The 22143-nt window shown below is 46.3% G+C and overlaps 1 protein-coding gene across 2 annotated transcripts in view; it reads right to left on the bottom strand.

Annotated features, from left to right (window-relative positions):
• ZFC3H1 (zinc finger C3H1-type containing) overlaps positions 1-11865 on the bottom strand; it is a 62041-nt gene extending 50176 nt beyond the window's left edge. For both annotated transcript variants that reach the window (XM_090042540.1, XM_090042539.1), the window contains exons 1-2: positions 11188-11865; positions 4414-4836 (exon numbers count right to left, since the gene is read on the bottom strand). In XM_090042540.1, the coding sequence (XP_089898666.1) occupies positions 4414-4836; positions 11188-11749 (985 nt within the window). In that variant the 5' untranslated portion in view covers positions 11750-11865. The remainder of the gene's footprint in view (positions 1-4413; positions 4837-11187) is intronic.
• Between the last annotated feature and the right edge of the window lie 10278 nt (positions 11866-22143).

A 22143-nucleotide genomic window follows, 5' to 3' on the forward strand; every position in this document is an offset into this window, starting at 1 on the left:
GCTATGCTTTACTTTGAAATACTCACTTTGAAAGGCTTATTACAGAAATCAAAGCCTAACACAATAAAAATGTTTTAAAAAGCACATGAAAGGGATTGTAAAACTATCTGAAACCACTTTAGAAATGAAAAATAGGCTAAACAGATTTCTTCTGTCATGGCCAGTGACAAAGCAAAGAAATTAAAATACTGATTCTGCTGCTAAAACCTTGCACAAGTTTCACTTAGCCTGAAGAAAGTTAACAGCAGAGCCCAGTTATAAACTTGTTAACACTACCAAGCTTCAAAGCAGAAGGTCAATCATAAACACCAGTGAAACAATTTGTGTAATCTGAGAACAGCATTGAATTAATGATGCTTCCATCCCCGTTACTGTATAGCTTTGTTTACATGTAGCAAAATAAATTAATCACATTTCTTCACATAACATGCATCAATGATGATCTTTAAGGGTTTTCTTCATGCCAATTCAACTAAAATAGGAACAGGTGTCATCAACACCAAAAATGAGTCAAACTCAGATGAGAAGATAAAGAGAAAACAGACTAAGACCACAAAGTAGTCTACAGTATCCTGCAGAAAGCTGTAGAATCTTTGCCCACAATGACCCAGGAGTGGTTAAAAATACCAAACATTTTTTTTCGGAATTTAGAATAGTTTTTTTCAACTAAAATGAACATACAAGAGTCCTAAGAATACTCTTGTTTATAATTCTCCATCTAACTAACCCAAACTACACACAATTATTTTAAGAGATACTCGTTAATTTTCAGTAACAAGCCACAATGGATGGTCCTGCTCTCAGACCTTTGGGTAACAGCCATGCCACAGGCAGCTCCTAGCTAAACACTTCTGTTTCAGAATGTGTACCCCTGAGAATGAACCAGAACCCACAGTTTTAATACATATTAGCATAAAGGGTAAAACCCATTTCTGTTTGGTATGCAGTTAATTACCATGCATTATAATTGTTAATTTGGGGGGGTGGAGGTTTGTTTGTTTTTTTAGTATAAGAGATAGGCTACTGGTCATTATAAGGTCATTGACAAGTTTATGTAATCTATTACCTTTAAATTTTTTATGCAATGTGTTTAGCTCATCAAATTAAGTGCTATGCATAAATTAAAAATAAGAGTTACATATCTGAAGAATACGGTATTTTTTCCGACCACTAGCACACGTTCCACAACAGGGTTGTCCAACTGGCAGCTTACGGCCTGCATACCATCCTGGAGGGGTTTACCCATGACTTTCAAGAGTTCACTGGGCATTGCTCCCCCTCACTGAGCTCCTACTTCTGTTGCTAGGGTCTCCCAGCTCCCCATCACTCCCTCCAGCTTCCCACTTCCTACCCCCACCTCTGGAGCGTGGGAAGGGAAGCCCACAAGATCAAGGGGAGCCTGCAGGGGCACTAACTAAATGAAGCAGTGGGGACAGGGGGAATATGGCATGGCACAGGGCACTAAAGCAGTACATCGTCCCCAGCCACCTCAAAGTTAGACAGCCACCGTTGTACAAAACAGAGTTCTTAATTCTTGTTTCTAACCTTCAGAGCCTGAACAACCTATATTTACATACTACAATGAGGCTTTACACAAACATAAAAAAGCAGACATGACAGAGACCCAACTAATGTAATTTACTCAAATCCAGTTTAGAATAACTTTAGGAATAACTATAATAAAACCAGGTGTTTTGTGTTCACAGTTTATCCTGGTGTAGCTATTTGCTTAAAACAGACAGGCTATTTTACCCATTCTTCCATCAGCCGGAGAAAAAGCACTACACACAATGCTTACTGCATGCAGCAACCTCCAGAGCTGCACACCTTGCTTCTCTGGATCCCAATGTAATTTACATCAAAATACACAACCAACATAAGTTTCACCTGTGTAAGTCTGTTGTATGTCCAGGCCCAGCTTTGTTTTTCTAGTTTAAAAACTTGTTTGGTTTTTAAACAGCTCTACTTTTTTCTTTGCATTTTCTTCTTTACATTCTCTTTACATTTATTTCTTCCTAAATTCTACAGCTTTTTCTACTACTACCAAGATCTGACCATTTTTTGAAGCCCACTATCAAAGTCATGTCACAATCTTGATTTACCATTCCAGTTAATTTAGTGGGATAATCTTTTGAATCTTCCCACTGTTCCTCTTTCATTCCCGTATCTAATACCAAAGGGTAAATTCATTTTCCATACTCCTACTTCAATTCAAGTCCTTTCCTTCAATCTCTTGATTGGTACCCTGCCTCCTACGAAATCATTATTCAAGAACATATTCATCCTAGACTCTTAATTCTTAAAGTCTTTATTTTCTCCTACTCCTAATGAATCACTCCTTTATACTCTTCCTAGTTTCCCTTATTACTTTGTCTCCCAGATCCATTTTTATGCTCTACTACAATTAAAAACAGCCTTCCACTTTTCCATCTACCCTTTGAATCCATGTCTTTCATGAATCTTTCTTACCTCTCTCTCCTAATTTCTCCATTGCCCACCCTACATAAACTCAATATTGCAGCAAAGGGAAATTCTTAATGTAGATATCAAATCCCTAAACTGATAAGATCACCACCAAATTTCAATCCTTCACTTTCAGCTTCAAAAAGGGAACACAGTATGTCTGTACACTACAGCTTCATGAGAAGGGTGCTAGAAAGGAGAGCAGTAGAAAAAACAGAGTGTTACACAAAAGTCCATTATTTCAGCCATCAGCATCATGCTCAAAACTCAAACATTTTTTACTATGCTGTACTCAAGTTTGTTCTGGTCAGACATGAAGAACATCTTGCATTCAAAAGGTCCATTCTGACTATACAGTTGGTCCAATAAAAGATAATCACCCTAAAAATCCTTGCCTCTAGCATAATTTCTGGACCAACATGGCTACAATGCCACTCTTATACTACCATAACTATCAATACAGTTAAAAATAATAATAATAAAATGAAGTGGCCTTGCTTTAGAGAGTATTCTCTCTTGAAGAGCAAGTAACATATGGTATAATAGTGATTTAAAACAACAAATACAATTTAGAGTTTGCCAAAATTAAAATTACTACCCAGCCAGTAGAGGAACAGAATTAAATAGTTTAATAGAAACACCAGTTAACTAGCGTTTACAGGCCAAGCATCATTCTTAAAACACATATCTAACCTTTTACCAAAACCAGCATATAAAGGATATTGTTAAAAAAAATTCTGCATTACTTTACAATAGTTTCATAGTTTCTAGGGTCAGAAGGGACCCGAGTAGATCATCTAGTGCGACCCCCCTGACATGGCAGAAAAGAGTACTGTGGTCAAACGGCCCCAGCAAGGTGTTCATCTAGCCTCCTCTTAAAGACCCCCAGGGTAGGAGCCAGCACCACTTCATTTGGAAGTTGGTTCCAGATACTAGCCACCCTGACCGTCAAGTAGCGCCTCCTGATATCTAGCCTAAATCTACCCTCTGCTAGCTTGTGACCATTGTTCCTAGTCACTCCTGGTAGTGCTTGGGGGAACAGTGACTCTCCCAATGCCTGCTGATCCCCACTGACTAGTCTGTAACAGGCCACTAGATCCCCCCTCAGCCTTCTCATGTGGAGGCTTAACAGGTTCAGGTCCCATAGCCTCTCCTCATAGGGCCTGCCCTGCTGCCTCCTGATCACGAGAGTGGCCCTCCTCTGGACCCTCTCCATGTTGTCCACATCCCTCTTGAAGTGCAGTGCCCAGAACTGGATGCAGTACTCCAGCCACATAGAGGGGGAGTATCACCTCCTTGGACCTGCTTAAGATGCATCTGTGGATGCATGACAGGGTGCGGTTGGCCTTCCTGACTGCATCCCCACACTGCCGGCCCATGTTCATCCTGGAGTCAATGACGACTCCAAGATCCTTTTCTGCCTCTGTACTGACAAGGGAGTTCCCCAACCTGTAGGTATGGTGCCAGTTGTTCCTCCCCAGGTGCATCACTTTGCACTTGTCGGTGTTGAATCCCATCCTATTCTCATCTGCCCACCCTTGTAACCTGCCTAGGTCCGATTGCAGCCTATTCCTCCCTTCTAGCATGCCCACATCCTCCCCCCCACCACAATATTAAAATTGAAAACGTTTGGAGTACTACCATCTTCGTTTAAACTTTTGACACTAAAAAGCAATCATCTCATCTGTCTTGTTCTCTTCCTCAACCCTCTGCACAGACAACTCGCTCTCAAAAACTTATTCTAAATGGAATAAAAGACATTTATCACAATTTTTATATTCTGGATCCAACTCCCAAAATCTTTATGGTGTTGAAAATACACTGAAAGATTCAAGATTTAAAATGTCTAGATGTTCCCATTCTTACTAGGTCCAATATTCTGAAATACCTAGTAAAATGTGAAAGATCTTTTGGCAGGCTAAAGCAGATGGGGAAATATACCATAGTTACCTTGACTAGATTCTCCAAGTTCAGATTTTTGTGACAGTTGTTTTGTTCCATCTTTAAGTTTTTTCAACCTGCTCCTCTCAGCTGGTGTAGTCAGTTTTTGTCTGAGAGGTTTCAGTTCAAATGCCTGAAAGGTTATAACTTGATTTTTCTCCTCAGGAGATACTTCTTTTATAGCATCCTTTGTAATACTGACATCTTCTTCTACAGCTACTTGGTCCTCAGTGTCTGCTGTTTCAGCACCATCTTGATGCTCAGTTTCTTCTTTGTTATTCTGCGCAAGTTTTTCATCTTTATTAATGCATTCAAGCTCAAGTTGAATCTGCTTGTATTTCAAAAGCAGGTCCTCAAAGCTTTCATCCACAGAGTTTTCATTTTTAGATGAGTAGCTCTGTTTTCTAGATGGGGATCTTCCAAAAGTTTTGGCTGAATTATTTGTTAAGAAAAACTAAGATTAATACAATTTCTTCCCTTACTATGGCAGAGGTTAAGATGCAATTAACAATAATTAGCATTATGAACAGATTAAAATGTGACCTCACACTTCAATTTCACACTGAATGGTACCTAGATACCTGTTACTTCATACACTGTTATGATATACAAACCAGTACATTGGCCAGATTAACAAACGGGTCAGTTTCATATTGTTAAGTGACTTCTGCCAACCTGCTCAGAAACTCCCTTCACTTATATTTCTTCCATATCAAGGGTTGGCAGCCTACAGCCATGGGCCAGATCTGGCCTGGAGATGTTGGGGTTCAGCCACGGGGAAAAGAGCTAGCTGTGGTAGGAGCTCTCCCCATGTCACCACCAGGAGAAGCAACAGCTGAGGGCAGGTCCTGGTGCCCACATACCCTCATCTCATCCAACATGGGTCATTCTAGCCTACAGCCAGTAAAAGACTGCTGAACACTATTCTAGATTTGTTTCTGTAGCTACAAGGGAAGTTTGCTTTTTATTTATTAGATTTCTGTTTATTATTACAGCTTCCTGAATTGCTAAATAAGTATTTCTTTCTCTACAGGTACAATCTCTATTTTGCTAGAATCACACTGCAGAGTCAAATACTGAAGAGGCACAACACGATGGCTAAATTTGCTCAAACCAAAAGGAGTAAAAATCAGACTTCTGTGATTCTCCACAACAGACTCCCTCTATAATTTTGAATAATTAACAACTTCATTCTGACACAGCTTACCCTTCCATAAAAGACTGAGCTCTAGCCACAGCACAGTTAAGATATATAGCCATTGTGAGTCAACAAATTGACTAAAGTCAGGAATAATTAACAATTAAGAGAACACATGAAGAGGCCATGGCTTCAAGATTTCATAGTTTCTAGGGCCGGAAGGGACCTGAGCAGATCATCTAGTCCGACCCCCTGCCATGGCAGGAAATAGTACTGGGGTCAAACGACCCCAGCTAGGTGTTCATCTAACCTCCTCTTAAAAACCCCCAGGGTAGGAGCCTGCACCACTTCGTTTGGAAGCTGGTTCCAGACCCTAGCCGCCCTGACCGTCAAGTAGCGCCTCCTGATATCTAACCTAAACCTACCCTCTGCCAGCTTGTGACCATTATTCCTGGTCACTCCTGGTGGTGCTCGGGGGAACAGTGACTCCCCCAATGCCTGCTGATCCCCCCCGACTAGTTTATAACAGGCCACTAGATCCCCCCTCAGCCTTCTCTTTTGGAGGCTAAACAGGTTAACATTCACAGTATGTCAACCCTGAGCACAGTATTTAATCTGGATAATCCCTGTCAAAAAAGCTTAAACACAGAAGGCACACCTATTGTTACCTGAAGTTCTGTACACATTTAAACAGAAATCAAACTTCTTTATAACTGTGCTGCAGAGAACCTTAAACCACAAGATGTTTGGTAGTCAGCAAATTCATACTTTTAACTTTTGCCATCTTTACAGTTAAGAGAATCAAGCAAGCATCTGTTCACAGTACTGATTTGGGGGCATTATCAGACAATTTTTAAGACTGATTTTCTAAGACTCATCTTGTATGCCCCTTTATAGAAATCTGTTAAATTTAACTAATATTAACTATTTTGAATCCATTAGGAAACACTAAATCAGAATGAGCAATGTTTTTAATAGATAAACCAAAGCAGGAAAAATATCAAAGGATTCCTATGCAATTCAAAAGGAGTGAAGCTGAATTCTTAAAAAATACGATTTAGACTGTTTCTACAAGTATTACCTAAGATTACATTAAGGATGGCAGCAGCAGCCAGGAATGCACAGAGATAAAAAAAAAAAAGCACGCTCCAGATGTTTCTCTTCAAAGTGCTTTCATTTTAGGTGCAAAAGCCAGATGGATTGAAGAAACTTTTAACAATTTAGAAATTAAACTGCTGACATGCCCAAAACACCCCATAGTCATAAGGTCACAATTTTCTGCGGATAGACTACCAACTCAAGACTAATTTATTTTCCTGATTTAAAGTCTTAGAAAGTGTTAGTAGAAGGCACATCTACATTTCTGGTACTGGCACATAACATTCACACCCAGGCACATGCACACTTTGAAAATTAGCTGTAATTAAAACTAAAAATCAACTTGCACACAGAAAACTGGCTGTATTTGAAACTGAAAAAAAAATCAAGCTGCACATGCACGACATACTTTGAAAATTGGTGGTAACTGACACTAAAAATCAAGCTGTAACCAACATAGATTTCCTCATGTTCTTTTAAAAATGAGCTGTCATTTCCTTCACCATACCCTACTAGGAAACTTAAGTAAACTGGCTTCTATTCCAGGTGAATTTTGCTAAGCTGATCTAGAGTCTCTGCAGTACTTACTATACAAAACATTAACTGCAAGGAAAAAAAATCACCACTTTCTAGTCTTTACTGATGTAAATGTCAGGAATTAGGAAGCTTAAGTTTCATTTCCAGATCTACCTGCATCTTACTACACCACCTTTGGAAAACAGACAGATTTGACTTGCTTATTTTAAAATAAGCATCCTTGAATAAAAAGCACTACAGCAAAAGCTTTGTTATTCCCATGGGGAATCCAGGGTCACCGTCCCTGCCGCCACGTCGCTGCCCCTCCGTGTCCCTCGCAGGGGCAGAAGAGAAAGGGAAAAAGAATGGTTATTGTGGGGGCTTGGCAGCACAGGCTGCTTTGCCTCAGAGAAACCCGAAGTGCCACAGCGGGTACTTCCAGTTTCGCTTTTACCTTACAAGCCAGCATGCCGGTTAATAGAGCGTGTTGGCTTGTAAAGTACCAGATAATGTGGCTTTTACTGTGTATAAATATTGACAAGATTAAGACATGCTCACAAACAAGCTAAATAATTAACTAAAACCTGCTTTTTGTCAGTATACGTTCCCTCTCTCCAAAAAGTCTTCAATTAACCACTGTATTTACTCAAATCCAAGAAGAGGATATTCCCCGAACTAGCATTAAATAGGAAAAGCTTCCTCTTGGATTCAAGTAACATCCAAAGCTGAGGTGCCACCTGCCCCAGGCTGGACCAGCATGTTTGGAGGGGAAGGGACCTTGGGGGATACTGGAGACTGCCCCTCCATGCCCGTGCCTGCTCCCCACTTCCTGCTTCTCTTCCTCCAGCTGTTTCATAGTTTCTAGGGTTGGAAGGGACCTGAGCAGATCATCTAGTCCAACCCCCTGCCATGGCAGGAAAGAATACTGGGGTCAAATGACCCCAGCAAGATGTGCATCTAACCTCCTCTTAAACACCCCCAGGGTAGAAGCCTGCACCACTTCTCTTGGAAGCTGGTTCCAGACCCTAGCTGCCCTGACCGTCAAGTAGCACCTCCTGATATCTAACCTAAACCTACCCTCTGCCAGCTTGTGACCGTTATTCCTGGTCACTCCTGGCAGTGCTCAGGGGAACAGTGACTCCCCCAACACCTGCTGATCCCCCCTAACTAGTTTATAACAGGCCACAAGATCCCCCCTCAGCCTTCTCTTTTGGAGGCTGAACAGGTTCAGGTCCCATAGCCTCTCCTCATAGGGCCTGCCCTGCTGTCCCCTGATCATACAAGTGGCCCTCCTCTGGACCCTCTCCATGCTGTCCACATCCCTCTTGAAGTGTGGCGCCCAGAACTGGACGCAGTACTCCAGCTGCAGCCTAACCAGTGCCGCGCAGAGAAGGAGGATCACCTCTTTGGACCTGCTCGAGATGCATCTGTGGATGCATGCCAAGGTGCAGTTGGCCTTCCTAACTGCCTCTCCACACTGCCAGCCCATGTTCATCTTGAAGTCAATGATGAGCCCCAGATCCTTCTCTAACCCCTTTACCTTCTGCTCCCACTCTGGTACCTCCAGCCCCAATCCTGTCCAGCCAGAGAGCTGCTGCTACTTTCTCCCTGGCTGGGCCAGGCTGGGGCCCAGTGCCCCAGAGCTGAAGCAGAAGGGGTCAGGGAGTGGAGTGGTAGGCACAGACACAGGTATAGGGGGAGAGAGGTTGGGCACAAGCTGCAGTGGGAAGCAGGGGCAAGGGACAACAACAAGGGCAGACACAGGCACATTGGGGCAGGTGGCAAGGGGCAGGCATTGAAAGGGATCAAAGGGCAGAAGTATGGCCCTTCACCCACCACCGCTGCTTTCCCCATCGCAGAAGGGTTGGGGGGAAGAATTTAAGACAGCCTTCTTATTAGATTCTATACATGGAAGATTATAACAAATTTATAATCTCCCATATACAAAATCTCATTATGGGGGAAGGATTATATTAAAGTCATCTTGGACTTGAGTAAATACAGTATCTTTGGACTTGAAATAACATAAGAGACATCACTTTAAGCAGTTGTTCATACATATTTATCAAACACAACCACTTGGCTTTATTAGGAAAGCATGCCTATTGCTGGTCACCTGTTTCAGCTAGCGCAGCTTAGCAACATATGAACTGGAAATGTGGATCAGGGATGTCAAACATAAGTCTTATGAAGTGGATTAGTGGTAACTGGGGGCATGGCTCAGAAAGGTCAACAGGCCTCACTGGGCATGACCACTAGTAACAGAAAGACAAGCAAGGGCTGTGCTATCCTGCTGCTGCCACTACTCTCCGTATTTTCCTCAACCAAAACCACATGGCAGCTAAACCACTGCAAGCATTGGCCCTGCAAATCCAACTCAGGGCCTGGTGAATGCAACACCCTGATACAAATCAGGCCAAACTGTAACCTATACTATATCAGAAACCTTAGGAAAGAGTTTTTAATCACCATTTCCCGAATTTGACTATATACTATTTCTCTTTATGCTTCCACTTAAGCTATGATGCAGCTATATTGGGTGATAGTTCAGTGGCATCGACTGCTGACACTCATTGCCAGCCATGGGTGATTTTCCAATTTTAGGCCAGGACACAGAATGAACCAACCCAGAATAAGAGAAACTCTCTCCCTGGTCCTACCATTTGTGCTGTGATAGACAGAACAATTAATGTTGATATCTAAAATGCCTAACCTACACCCCATGTGCAATGTGGCCCAATACAGCGAGGGTTTGTGTGGCTTCACATACAAAAAAAGATTTTGCTATCTGCAATATTAGGTAAAACTGTCCATGAAACAAGCTCTACATACACATCTCCCAAGGAAAGGTGGGTTATGCAACAGCTATGACCAAAGTTGCTAACACAACCTTGACATTACTAAAAATGAACGCATTAGTACCTCCTATATAGTCCAATAAAGGCTATAATGAGTTTACAGACAGGACAAATAGCTTAATTGTACATATTACCATTTCCTCACCAAGACCTAACAGACTTCATGGCCTTCTTTTTTCAGGCTGGGAACACAGCCACATGGGAGCCAGCCCTTAGGCCTTGCATGTGCAAGCAGGCTTTGTTGGCTAGATGGTACAGCTCCATGGGCTTTTGTCTGACACCTCTGATCAACATTACAGTTCATTTCTTGCTATGCTGCACTAGCTGAAACAGGCATACCTTCATACAGGCTGTCCATTCTCCCCTACACATTCTTACCCCATGCTACAAGGACTATTATCCCATTACTACAGTGACTACAGTCTTATCCTGTTACTTGGAGTACAGGTTGTGTGACACCTTTGTCCCTCTAGTTTCTTTGCTGGCCTGCCTCTCCCTGCACTCCCCCTCCCTTCCCCACCTATTGTATCACCCCCTCCACTCTGTTCTCTCCTTCAAGCTGCCCTTTTGCAGCACCTGGTGAAATGAACTCAAGTTCACAAAAGCTTGTTCTGAGCCTGTTTTGTTGGTTTCTCTACACTTGCTCTATCTGTCTCTCATTTAATCTGTAAGATGCTTATCTACCCTCCCTTCTGCCTGACTTCAGGCTAGCAGGACTGACTACCACCTCCCCTGAACTGAGCCCATCCAGACCAGCACCTCTCTCCCCCGCACCTGGGGAAAGCACAGACTGGGCATGGGGGAGGGGGGGAAAGGATGAGAGAGGGAGTAGAGGAGAAAGATGCTGCCCCAGCTGAGTCCAGCCAGGTAGAGCCTTCATACTAAGTGCAAAAGCCAGATGGGGTGGAAAAAACAAAAACCTTTAACAACTTAGCAACTAAACTGATGACATGTCAAGCCTCCCCTAGTCATACAGTCACAGTTTATCTGTAGGTAAGCAAAAGAAATGCATCTCTAGTGATAGTTTATCTAAAGTCTCAGAACACATACCCAGAAGGCACATCATCAACACTGCTGTGACTGCCAAATAACATGGCTACACACAGAGCCAGGCAAGGCCTGAGCGAAGCAGCTTCCCCTCCGTCCCTCCCCCACAACACAGGAGAAGGATACACTTCCGCGGGGAGGGCTCCCTCCAGCCCTGGCTGCAGCCAAAGCTAGCCCCCCCCCCTGCGCCGGGCGGCCGCCCCGGAGGATTGCCCCCGCCCCGGCCGCGGCCCCAGCGGCCCCAGGCGCGGTAGGGCCGGCCCCGAAAGCGGAAGCGGTCCAGCGCGTCGTGGCTGCGCTCCCAGAAGGAAGGCCGCGGGCTGGGCTCGGCGTGACCCCCGGGCGGCAAGCGCGGGGCGGGCGGCGGCGGGTGCGGGCGGAAGGGCTCCTTGGGCCGGTAGCCGCCGTGTCCGTGTCCATGCCCATGCAGGCGGCCCAGCTCCGGCGGCGGCTGATGCCGCGAGCGCAGGAAGCGGCGCGACGACGAGGCGCCGCCGCCGCTACCACCGCCGCCGCGGAGGCCAGGCGGGGGCGGCCTGCGCCGCGAGCAGGGCCTGGCGCTGGCGGTGCCGCCGCCCTCCGCGCCCTGGGCGTCGTCGTCGCTGATCTCGCCGTCCTCCAGCTCGCCCTCCTCCTTGGGCGACAGGCGGCTCGGCTCCTCCGGCTCCGTGCCCACCGCCGCCGCCATGGGGCCTGAGGAAGGGTGCCGCCCGCAGCCCCGGGAAACCCGGCCCCAAACTTCCCCTCAGCGCTCCGCTACCGCCTCAGCCACCCCCACCCCAGCACCACTCTCGCGAGAACAAACCCCACCCAATAGCAGGGCTGCGTCATGGCTAAAGGCGGAGGGGGGGGGGGAGAGGGCCGGGCGGCGCGCGGTGCATTGTTGGGGTTGTAGTGCCCGCCGCGGCAGTGACAGTTACTGGGAAACCACGGCGGCCTGTAACTGGTCGGGGGCTTTTAAAGGGACGGCGCGTTGCGAGCTAGTATCCCGAGGTGTGAAGGCTCGGGCTCGGGCTCTTCCCCTTCCCTGCCTGGCCGTTCCCCGCCCGCTCTGGAAGGAGGTGGGGGTTGCAATGAAGTTGTACGACAGGGCCTCTCCTCCGCCTATCTCAAAAGGTGGGAACTACTGAAATAGACCTGCTCTCTCACACACACACATACCTACACATACACGCGTGCATGTATGCAGACACTTGCGTACACACGTGGATGCACACACACGTGAATGCACACGTGCACATGGCCAGAAAACACCACCCAGGCTTTCAAACCCTTTACTCTGGCCATATAGCAGTGTACATCGTGGTTCCACTTTTTGAAGCTGTCTGGGTAAAGCGCCATGCTTGTACGCTTAAGATTGGGCAAACCTTAGGCCCCTCTACATATTACAGATATCAGGCAATTGCAATTACCTTGAGACCAGCTGCACGCTCACACCTCAACCGCGGGTGCTCCCAGCCATGGAAGCTTGTTTCTTGCTGGTGCAGTGGGAGCCTGGGACCTAAGGTGTGACCAGTGGCGTACCAACGGAGGTGGGTGGGAGAGGGAGTGGGGGTAACAGCGGTACTTCTGGTTTCACCACCAGCGTTTCCAGGCTTGGCAATCAGCCACTGGGGGGACGCCCCTCCACCCATGCAGCAATCAGCCACGGACAGGAGGAGGCGCAAATGAAAGCATTGGCCTCCGGGTGCTGGAGACCCATGGTATGCCCCTGGGTACAACAGGCTCTAATGTGCAATCTCACCACCGTGCCTGCTGCCATGCACGTGTGGCATGGCAGGAAGAGCAATTGTGTGGAACATGCATTAGATCCTATAGCACCTTTTACCGCACATGTAGAGGCAGGTCTTAGGAGAGGGGTTGCCACACTGTATTCTTTCTACAGGTCAACTGCAAAGCATTTTGATTAAATTTAGCTGGTTCTGTTTTCACTTGATTATTTTACTTTTATATTCTGCATGTAACACCCATATACACTTGGGGTTGTATGTGGTAAAATGTGTTCTGGGTTTATGTTGCTGTGTATCTTATTTGTGCTGTATATTTTGTAGGGCTGTGCAAAATTTCACCGAGTGTTTCGTTTCAAATCTGTTTCGACACGTTTCAAGCTCGGAACACCAAAATTGAAATGAAACAAAATGAAGGCACTTGAAACATTTCGAAAGTTTCAAAACATTTCATGTTTTGAAGCATCCTGGTGGTGGGACACAAGGGGGAGCCAGAGCTGAGCTCCAAGCAGCTCTGCAGCCGCATGTAGCTCAGCCCAGTGGGGAGTACAGCCCCAGTTCTCCCTGCCTCCTGCTGCCAGGCTGTGCTCCTCAGTTCTGCCAGCCCTATGGAGCTCAGCCCGCTGGCGGGAGGAGGAGTGCAGTGCCGGCTCTGCCCCCCTCCCATCACTGGGCTGAACTCCGAGCGGCTCCACAGCCCCATGGAGCTCAGACCAGTGGCGGGAGGTAGAGCGTAGTGCAGTGCCAGCTCTCCCTGGCTTCCGCCACTAGGCTGAGCACCAAGCAGCTCTGCCAGACTCCTCCCAGGGGTGCGGGCCCCCGAATCTGCGTGTCAGATGACAAGGCTGCTGGCAGATTTTGCCTTCAAGACTTTAAGGTGCAATTTCCGAGAAACCTCTGCACCTATCTCCTTGAAACTTTCAGGCTTAATGACCTCAGAAGGGGTTACCATCCCTGAAATTTGCATCTGAACCAGACAAGAAATGACAACGTTTTAGGCATTTTCATGATTCCCCATTATAGCCTATGGGTAAAATGTTGAAATGAGTCAAAACAGGGAAACAGTTTTGATGAAACGAAACAAAATGCGACAGTGCTTCGAAATGAACCAAAATGATGAAACAAAACACTGTCCTTTTGAAACGATGAAGTGGACATCAGAATGAAATGATGGTGTTTTGCACAGTCCTCAGGGCTGGGGAAGATGGTTTGGGGGCTGAGGGAGTGGAGGGGTGCTGCCGGCCCCAGGTGGCACATCACAGCTGGGAGCAGGGCCAGGGGGTGAGGGCAGGGGTGTCCCTCTGCAGGGGGGCTTTGCAGGCAAGTGATGTGGGGCACAGAGTGCTGGTGCCCACCATGTGCAGGCTACACACATGCCGCCCAGCTGGCTGCCCAGGGGAGGGGGAGATCAAGGCTGACATGCAGCCGGAGCGCAGCTCCGTGGCCAGCTCTGCAGCCATGGCGAGGGATGGGGGCACACGGAGGGTGCAGGGGCTTGGATGGGGGTGCTGCCGCTGCTGCCCAGCAGTTGGCCGCACAACTCCAGGCACAGCTCTGCAGCAGCAGCGGAAGGTTTTGGAGGCAGCAGCCAACATCACCATAACAGGTCTCCAGGTAAGCGGCAGCAGTGCATGCAAGCCTATGCTCTTGGAGACATCCAGGCAATTGTCTAGCAGTTAAGATTCCGCAAGTGGAATTTGTCTGTCACAATTTAAACAAAGTGTTGAATCTAACTGTTTGCACTGACCATGGGACTGACTGGGCCCCAAAAGTAAGCAGAACTACAAGATTAGCTGAGCTAACAGATTTTTTAAAGGTCAGCCGTAACAAGATCTGACCACCTAATATAATTAGTACATTCCAAGGAATCCAAGGAATCCAGAAACCAAGCTTGGGCAGGGTAATGCTAATTTCAGACCTCAAAATAATGTACAGTAATTTGCTTATTGGGTGAACCCAAGTTCGGGTGGTAACCTTTCATAATAATTTCTAACACTTTTTGATCCCATAAGGTAACAGCTATAGGTCAAGGTTGTGAGTGGCTCTAAAGCCAACAGATTAGCATAAGATAAGGCATAAAGGAACGCACATGTCAAGTGACCAGTTTGAAGGATGGGACAGAAGGACCATTGCTGTACCAAGCCTGGACCCCAGACTCCCAGTGTGAGCAAGGACCAGATCCTGACCATGGAACCTTCCCGGTGACCCCATGGACAGTGTTAATTGGGGACGCCTAACTTCGCTGGAACAACTTGGCGTGCACCTGGCATAGAGGGACTGCTGATAAGGTGCCAGCCCCATGTGGGAACTCTTTGTCATTCTGTCTATCTGTTGTTATTATTCACTATTAGCTCTTTATTACCGTACTATCTGTTTGTCACATTAACCTTTTTGTTAACTGTTGTATGCTAAGCTATAGGTAAATTTGCCTTTACTTCAGTCCTCGACCCCAAACCCAGCAGCCTAACGACTGATACACTCACAGCGCCTAGCCGGCCTATGACACCCCGCCCCTCCCAAAAAAGTCACATTTTCTACCAAAATGCTAAATTTCAGTAACATTGTTTGAGGCAAAGATTGTGGGGGAAGATATGTTTTATTGGATCCACTGCATGGTTGGGCTTAGACAAGTATTCAAACGCAAGGCCTCCTCCTTCCGAGATCACCTATGAAGCGGACTGTGGTGGCTACCACATGGCTCTAAGGCTCCCAGGACTGAAGTTTATTTCCTACATATGGGGACTTTGTAACATCTGGAACTTTCCCTGAGCCTGATGAAGGGTGCATGAGCTTGCAGAAAAAGATTTTATTTTTTTGTGATTTCTCAGTTGGTCTAATGAAAGGTATCATTTTGGAACCACGAGTTCCAGATAGTTTCATAGTTTCTAGGGTCGGAAAGGACCTGAGTAGATCATCTAGTCCGACCCCCTGCCATGGCAGGAAATAATACTGGGGTCAAACAACCCCAGCAAGATGTTCATCTAACCTCCTCTTAAAAACCGCCAGGGTAGGAGCCTGCATCACTTCTCTTGGAAGTTGGTTCCAGATCCTAGCCACCCTGACCGTGAAGTAGCGCTTCCTGATATCTAGCCTAAATCTGCCCTCTGCCAGCTTATTCCTGGTGACCATTATTCCTGGTCACTCCTGGCAGTGCACGGGGGAATAGTGACTCCCCCAATGCCTGCTGATCCCCCCTGCCTAGTTTATAACAGGCCACTAGATCCCCCCTCAGCCTTCTCTTTTGGAGGCTGAACAGGTTCAGGTCCCGTAGCCTCTCCTCATAGGGCCTGCCCTGTTGTCCCCTGATCATATGAGTGGCCCTCCTCTGGACCCTCTCCATGCTGTCCACATCCCTCTTGAAGTGCGGTGCCCAGAACTGGATGCAGTGCTCCAGCTGCGGCCTGACCAGTGCCGCATAGAGGGGGAGGATCACCTCTTTGGACCTGCTCGAGATGCATCTGTGGATGCATGACAAGGTACAGTTGGCCTTCCTGACTGCCTCCCCACACTGCCGGCTCATGTTCATCCTTTTCTGCCTCGGTGCTGACAAGAGGGGAGTTCCCCAACCTGTAGGTATGGTGCCGGTTGTTCCTCCCTAGGTGCATCATCTTGCTCTTGTCTGTGTTGAATCCCATCCTATTCACATCCGCCCACCCTTGTAACCTGTCTAGGTCTGATTGTAGCCTGATGCTTCCTTCTAGTGTGCCCACATCCTCCCACATCTTAGTGTCATTGGCAAATTTGAACAGGGTGCTTTTTACCCCTTCATCCAAGTCACTGATGAAGATGTTGAACAGTGCGGGCCCGAGGACCGAGCCCTGCGGAACCCCACTGCCCACGTCCTTCCAGGTTGAGAAGGACCCATCCACTACCACCCTCTGGGTGCGGCCCTCCAGCCAGTTGGCGACCCAATTGACTGTGTGGGCATCGACACCACAGACCCCCAGTTTCTTAATGAGAAGGGGGTGAGAGACAGTGTTGAATGCCTTCTGGCAGTCCAGGAAGACTATTCCCTCCTTCAGCTTTTTATCGCTCAGTAGCAATCAATCAGAGCCCTCAGTTTGCAATGGGGGCTCTGGTCACAATTCAAACGCTCCAATAAAAAGCATGCACTGTGCACAGCATACCCTCCTGTCTGGTAAAGCTATTGCACCCCCTGCAAACTTTTTACTGCCCTTTTCATGCAGAGTTCTTAAGCACAGTGTGCCCACCAGGTCTTGAGGAGGTGCTCACATGCCGCCTTGGCACGTGCTTTTCATGCTGGCCGCTGCGTAAGCTCCAGTGGTCTTAGAGAGATCCCATGATCTTCTCAAGAGAAGATCAGAGACTTGCCTGCCACAACTTTGATTTTTCTTCCAGTGGTGGGCTCTCCTCTTGTGATCCCCTTTAGATTAGCTGCACCCCCTGATGGGCATCCACGGGGTTCTGACTTCCCTACACCCCAGCCATGCCCTAGCCCTCAGGACGGTCAATTAGTGTTGGTGTGGCCTGCCCTCTGGTGCTGAATTTCCCTGCTCTCCTCATCGGCTGGGCTACTGTTGACTTCACCCACCTGCTGATTCTCCAGGATATTTGGGCTGTCCCTGCTCTTCTGCCGGGTCTCTGACAGTAGCCCAGCTGCCTGTGGGGTCTCCTGGCCACTCTTCCCTTGGAGTGCTGCCCAGAGTCCTGACCTTCACCTCAGGGTCTCTTCAGGTACTCCCCGGTAGCAACAAAAAAAAGGAAGAAATGAACAGAAGAACGGGGTGGGGGGGCAGGGCTGTGACGTGCCCCCACTCACTGTCCCAGCTCCAGTGGTCCCAGCTGTTCCCTGGCATCATCCTGAATCCCTTCTCCAATCACGGACCCCTCTGGTGAGTCCATCTCCAGGTCCCTCACTGGCTGCCAGTACTGTCTGCATCTGGTATGGGAAGCACTTCCTTCCTCTGCTCCCTGTGGCGCTCCTCTGGTGTTCTTCCTAGCGCCGGCTTTTGTTCCAGCTGGGCAGTGTCCTGGGCCGACATCACCTGCCTGTGCTGGCTCCAGCCAGAAATAAGCATGGCTCATGAACCACACAGGTACTTCATGCTGGCGCAGCTCATCTGCAATTCTTTTTGTCAGTGATTTTGCCATTTTTTTATCAGAGAAAACCAGGATCCTTGCTGATCACCTTCACAGTATCATAGTGCTTAGGGTTGGAAGGGACCTAAACAGATCATCAGGTCTGACCCCCTGGGTCATAACACCCCAGCCAAATATCACAGGTGCCTGGGTCATATCACCCCAGCCAAATATCTGTCCAGCCTCCTCTTGAAGACCCCCAAGGTAGGAGAGAGCACCACCTCACTTGGGAGCCCATTTCAGAGCCTGCAGCCCTAACTGTAAAGTAATGTCTCCTGATGTCCAGCCTGAACCTTCTCTCTAACAATTTGTGGCCATTATTCTTAGCAACACCAGGTGGTGCAAGGGGGAACAGAGCTTCCCCCAATTTCCTCTGGTCCTCCCTGGTGAGTTTATAAACAGCCACCAGATCCCCTCTCAGCCTTCTCTCAAGCCTTTAGCCTCTCTTTATAGGGCCTGCCCTGCTGCCCCTTGACCATGCAAGTGGCCATCCTCTGGACGCTCTCAATGCTAGCCACATCCCTCTTGAAGTGTGGCACCCAGAACTGGATGCAGTACTCCAACCGTAGCCTGACCAACGCTGCATAGAGGGGAAGGATCACCTCCCTGGACCTGCTTGTAATGCATGTGTAGATGCACGACAAGGTGCATGCAGTTAGCCTTACTGACCGCTTCCTCACACTGGCGGCTCATGTTCATCATGGAGTTACGAATAATTCCAAGATCCCTTTCTGCCACCATGTTGACAAGAGGGGTGTTCCCAGTCTATAGGTGTGTTGCTGGTTCCTTCTCACTAGATGCAGTACCTCGTACTTGTCTGTGTTGAATTCCACCCTATTTCCACCTCTGTAATTTGTCTGGATCTAGCTGGATTCTATCCCTCCCCTCCAGCATGCCTACCTTGCCCCACATCTTGGTGTCATCAGCGAATCTGGACAGCGTGCATTCCACACCCACATCCAGATCACTGATAAAGATGTTGAACAGATGTTGGACCAAGTCCTCAGGGATTCCACTGCCCACATCCCTCCAGGTCGAAAACAACCCATCCACCACCACTCTCTGGGTGCAACCATCTAGCCAATTTGCCACCCATCTGATTGTGTAGGCATCAATGCCACAGTCACCTAGTTTTTTTAAGAGAATGTGGTGAGAAACTGTGTCAAAGGCCTTCTTAAAGTCCAGGAAGGTGACATCCACACCGACACCTTCGTCCAGGGACTTTGTGACCTGATCATAAAAAGAAATCAGGTTAGACAGGCAGGAGTTGCCTTCAGTGAGCATAAGAATTCTTCTGTTGTCACTTCACTCATCCCTACTTGACCCAACTAGGACTCCAACCCTGATCTCCCACCTAGTAGGCAGAAACTCTACCACACAGCCACCACTACTAGACTTTGTTCTTTAGATGCTTCAAAATAGATTCCTTGCTGACACACTCTATAATCTTCCCAGGTACCAAGATCCAGATAACTGGTCTGTAATTCCCCGGATCCTCCTCCTTGCTCTTCTTAAAGATAGGAACTATATAATGCTTCACCAATGACTGGTTCTACATCTCAGTTATTTGTGCTAATGAGAGAAACTGCAGAAGAGAAAAGCTCCAAATTGTTTTACACCAAACTCTTCCCTGGTTGTTATCCGCATAATTAAACCGAGGCAACTCTCAATAGTGCATATATTGTGAAAATATTTTAAGTAAAAAAACAGAAGGGCAACAAATTACTACCCTATTATTAAACAGGAAGTGGTTGATTTAACAATAACTTGCCCTCAGACTGAGCTTCCACTTTGAAAAGTAAGCTTAAATATAGTGTCAGATGAAAAAGAATGTGTAGTGATTTAATAGTTAGCAGCTACAAGGTGGGGAAGCACTTGAAAAAATTTTTTATCTTGCCCTAGGAAATATTTATGGAGGAACTTGTATACAAGTAGCAGAAACTCATTCTGTAGCTAACAGGTGAAGAATCTCTTTGCGATTTGTATTTCACGGTAGCAATTATGAGTCATTCTGGTGATCATAATTTGAAGTGGTAGGGTAAGAAAGCTCTGTGCCAACTGCATTTGATCATATACTTTTATGAAAACTGTAGCTGCTGCTGAAGAATACAAAAATAGAGGACTTTTTGTGTATCTGTTTTACAAGACACCTGTCAATTATGGCTCTGAATAAATCTCAGAGAAAGCACAGATCTTAAAATCAGAGTACAAAAGCTGCAAGTTGTTCTACACCAAACACTTCCCTGGATGTTATCTGCATAATTAGAATGAGTCAACTAGCTATAGTGCACATATTATGAACATATTTTAAATAAAAATAGGAATGGCAACAAATCTATGCATATAGACAGCTTAAAAGCAGACTGTCTTACTAAGCTTTCCAATTAATTTTCTTTGTTTAAAATATATAAGATGGCTGAAAGAAGCCGTATGGATTTATTAAAATTAAAATAATCAGAAGAAATATCATGAGGATTAGTTTACATCTTTTTAAAACTACAGATTATAAAAATCAATGCAGTGGTCATGATCCTGGGAATAATTTTTCTATCTAGGTTTAAATATCTCTGATCTAAGCGGATCATCACAGGCAAAACATTCATGTCAATAAACATAATATTGTGGCATAATGGAAACTGAATAGTTTGTTCAAAATGATGCTATGTGGTTAAAATTCTTCTTCTGCAGACTTATTTTGGTTTTACTCTGAAAAATAACAGGAAGAAATGGCATCCTGTTAGTCATCACAGGAGGTAAATCCAATTGCACAGTGTTAACAGCATGATCTTATTGTTGTCTGATTCCTTCCTCCCACTTCTTTCCTATTGTTATATGTATCATACATAATATTTAATTAGATTGAAAGCTCTTGGGTGACACTCACTGTTGCAGTAGAAAAAGTACAGCCCCCAAAATTATCTCAAACTTGATCAGGATCCTTGCACATGAATTCCATGCAAAACTGCTGAATCACAAAATTGCTTAAATATGCAATCTGAAACACTCAAAAGTTAAATTTCAATATTAAAGTCTCTGTGTAACCTTAATTTTCTCTCCTTGTGCATATGCATTAAATCTTTAATTAAGTGATAACACGCTATCTTTTTCCACAGGACTGCTTCCTATGCTTAGCAAATGAGCCAGCTCATCAGTATTTCTGTCTTCATTCAGTATCTCATGCTACATTTATTCTAAACCCAGGGTACTCAGCCCCCAGCCCACAGGCTAAATCTGGCCCACTGAACCATGTAATCCAACCTGTGCGTCTCCCCACAGGTGCAAAAATCTGGCACTGAGGGACTGGTGGCAATGCAACTGGTTTCGTTTTCATTTGATTAGGTTACTTTTATATATAGCACTAAGAATCCATAACAAAGTCTTTGGTTTGTTCCCCTCATCTCAAAATTCTCTTCACCTTTTTTTCATTTTCTTTTTACAATCAATAATAAAGGTGTTCATTATCTTACCTGTTTCTATTCTGTTTTGTTTGTCATTTCCCTTAGTTTTTCTTTAGCTTCCATTAGGAGAAACAAATGGATGCATCTTGTAAAGCAAAAATAAAGTTGTGCCAGGCAAGCAATTTTTTCTGTTTGTTGCATTTTAAATCCTCCTGTTTTGATTTAACTGTACAAGCTTACATCACCATTCCTGCACTGCCAAATTTCCAAGCCCCATGCAGCTGGATTGGCCCCAGCCAGGCTGGACCCACACAAAGCAAATGGGCAGACGAGAACCTGATGGTATTTAACACCGAAAAATGCAAGGTTCTCCACCTTGGGAGGAAAAACCTGCAGCATCCTTATAGGCTCGGCAGTGCTACGTTGGATAGCACTACAGAAGAAAGAGACTTGGGGGTCATCATTGACCACAAGATGAACATGAGCCTGCAATGCGATGCTGCGGCTAATAAAGCGACCAAAACGCTGGCTTGCATCCATAGATGCTTCTCGAGCAAATCCCGGGACGTCATTCTCCCCTTGTACTCGGCCTTGGTGAGGCCGCAGCTGGAGTACTGTGTCCAGTTTTGGGCTCCACAATTCAAAAAGGCTGTGGAGAAGCTTGAGAGAGTCCAGAGGAGAGCCACGCGCATGATCAGAGGTCAGGAAAACAGATCTTACAATGATAGGCTGAGAGACATGGGACTCTTTAGCCTGGAAAAGCGCAGGCTCAGGGGTGATCTGATGGCCACCAATAAGTTTATCGGGGTGACCACCAGGATCTGGGGGAACGTTTGTTCACCAGAGTGCCCCAAGGG

This window comes from Crocodylus siamensis, chromosome 4 (genome assembly GCF_052110815.1).
Source record: "Crocodylus siamensis isolate JL-2025a chromosome 4, ASM5211081v1, whole genome shotgun sequence".
Taxonomy (NCBI): domain Eukaryota; kingdom Metazoa; phylum Chordata; order Crocodylia; family Crocodylidae; genus Crocodylus; species Crocodylus siamensis.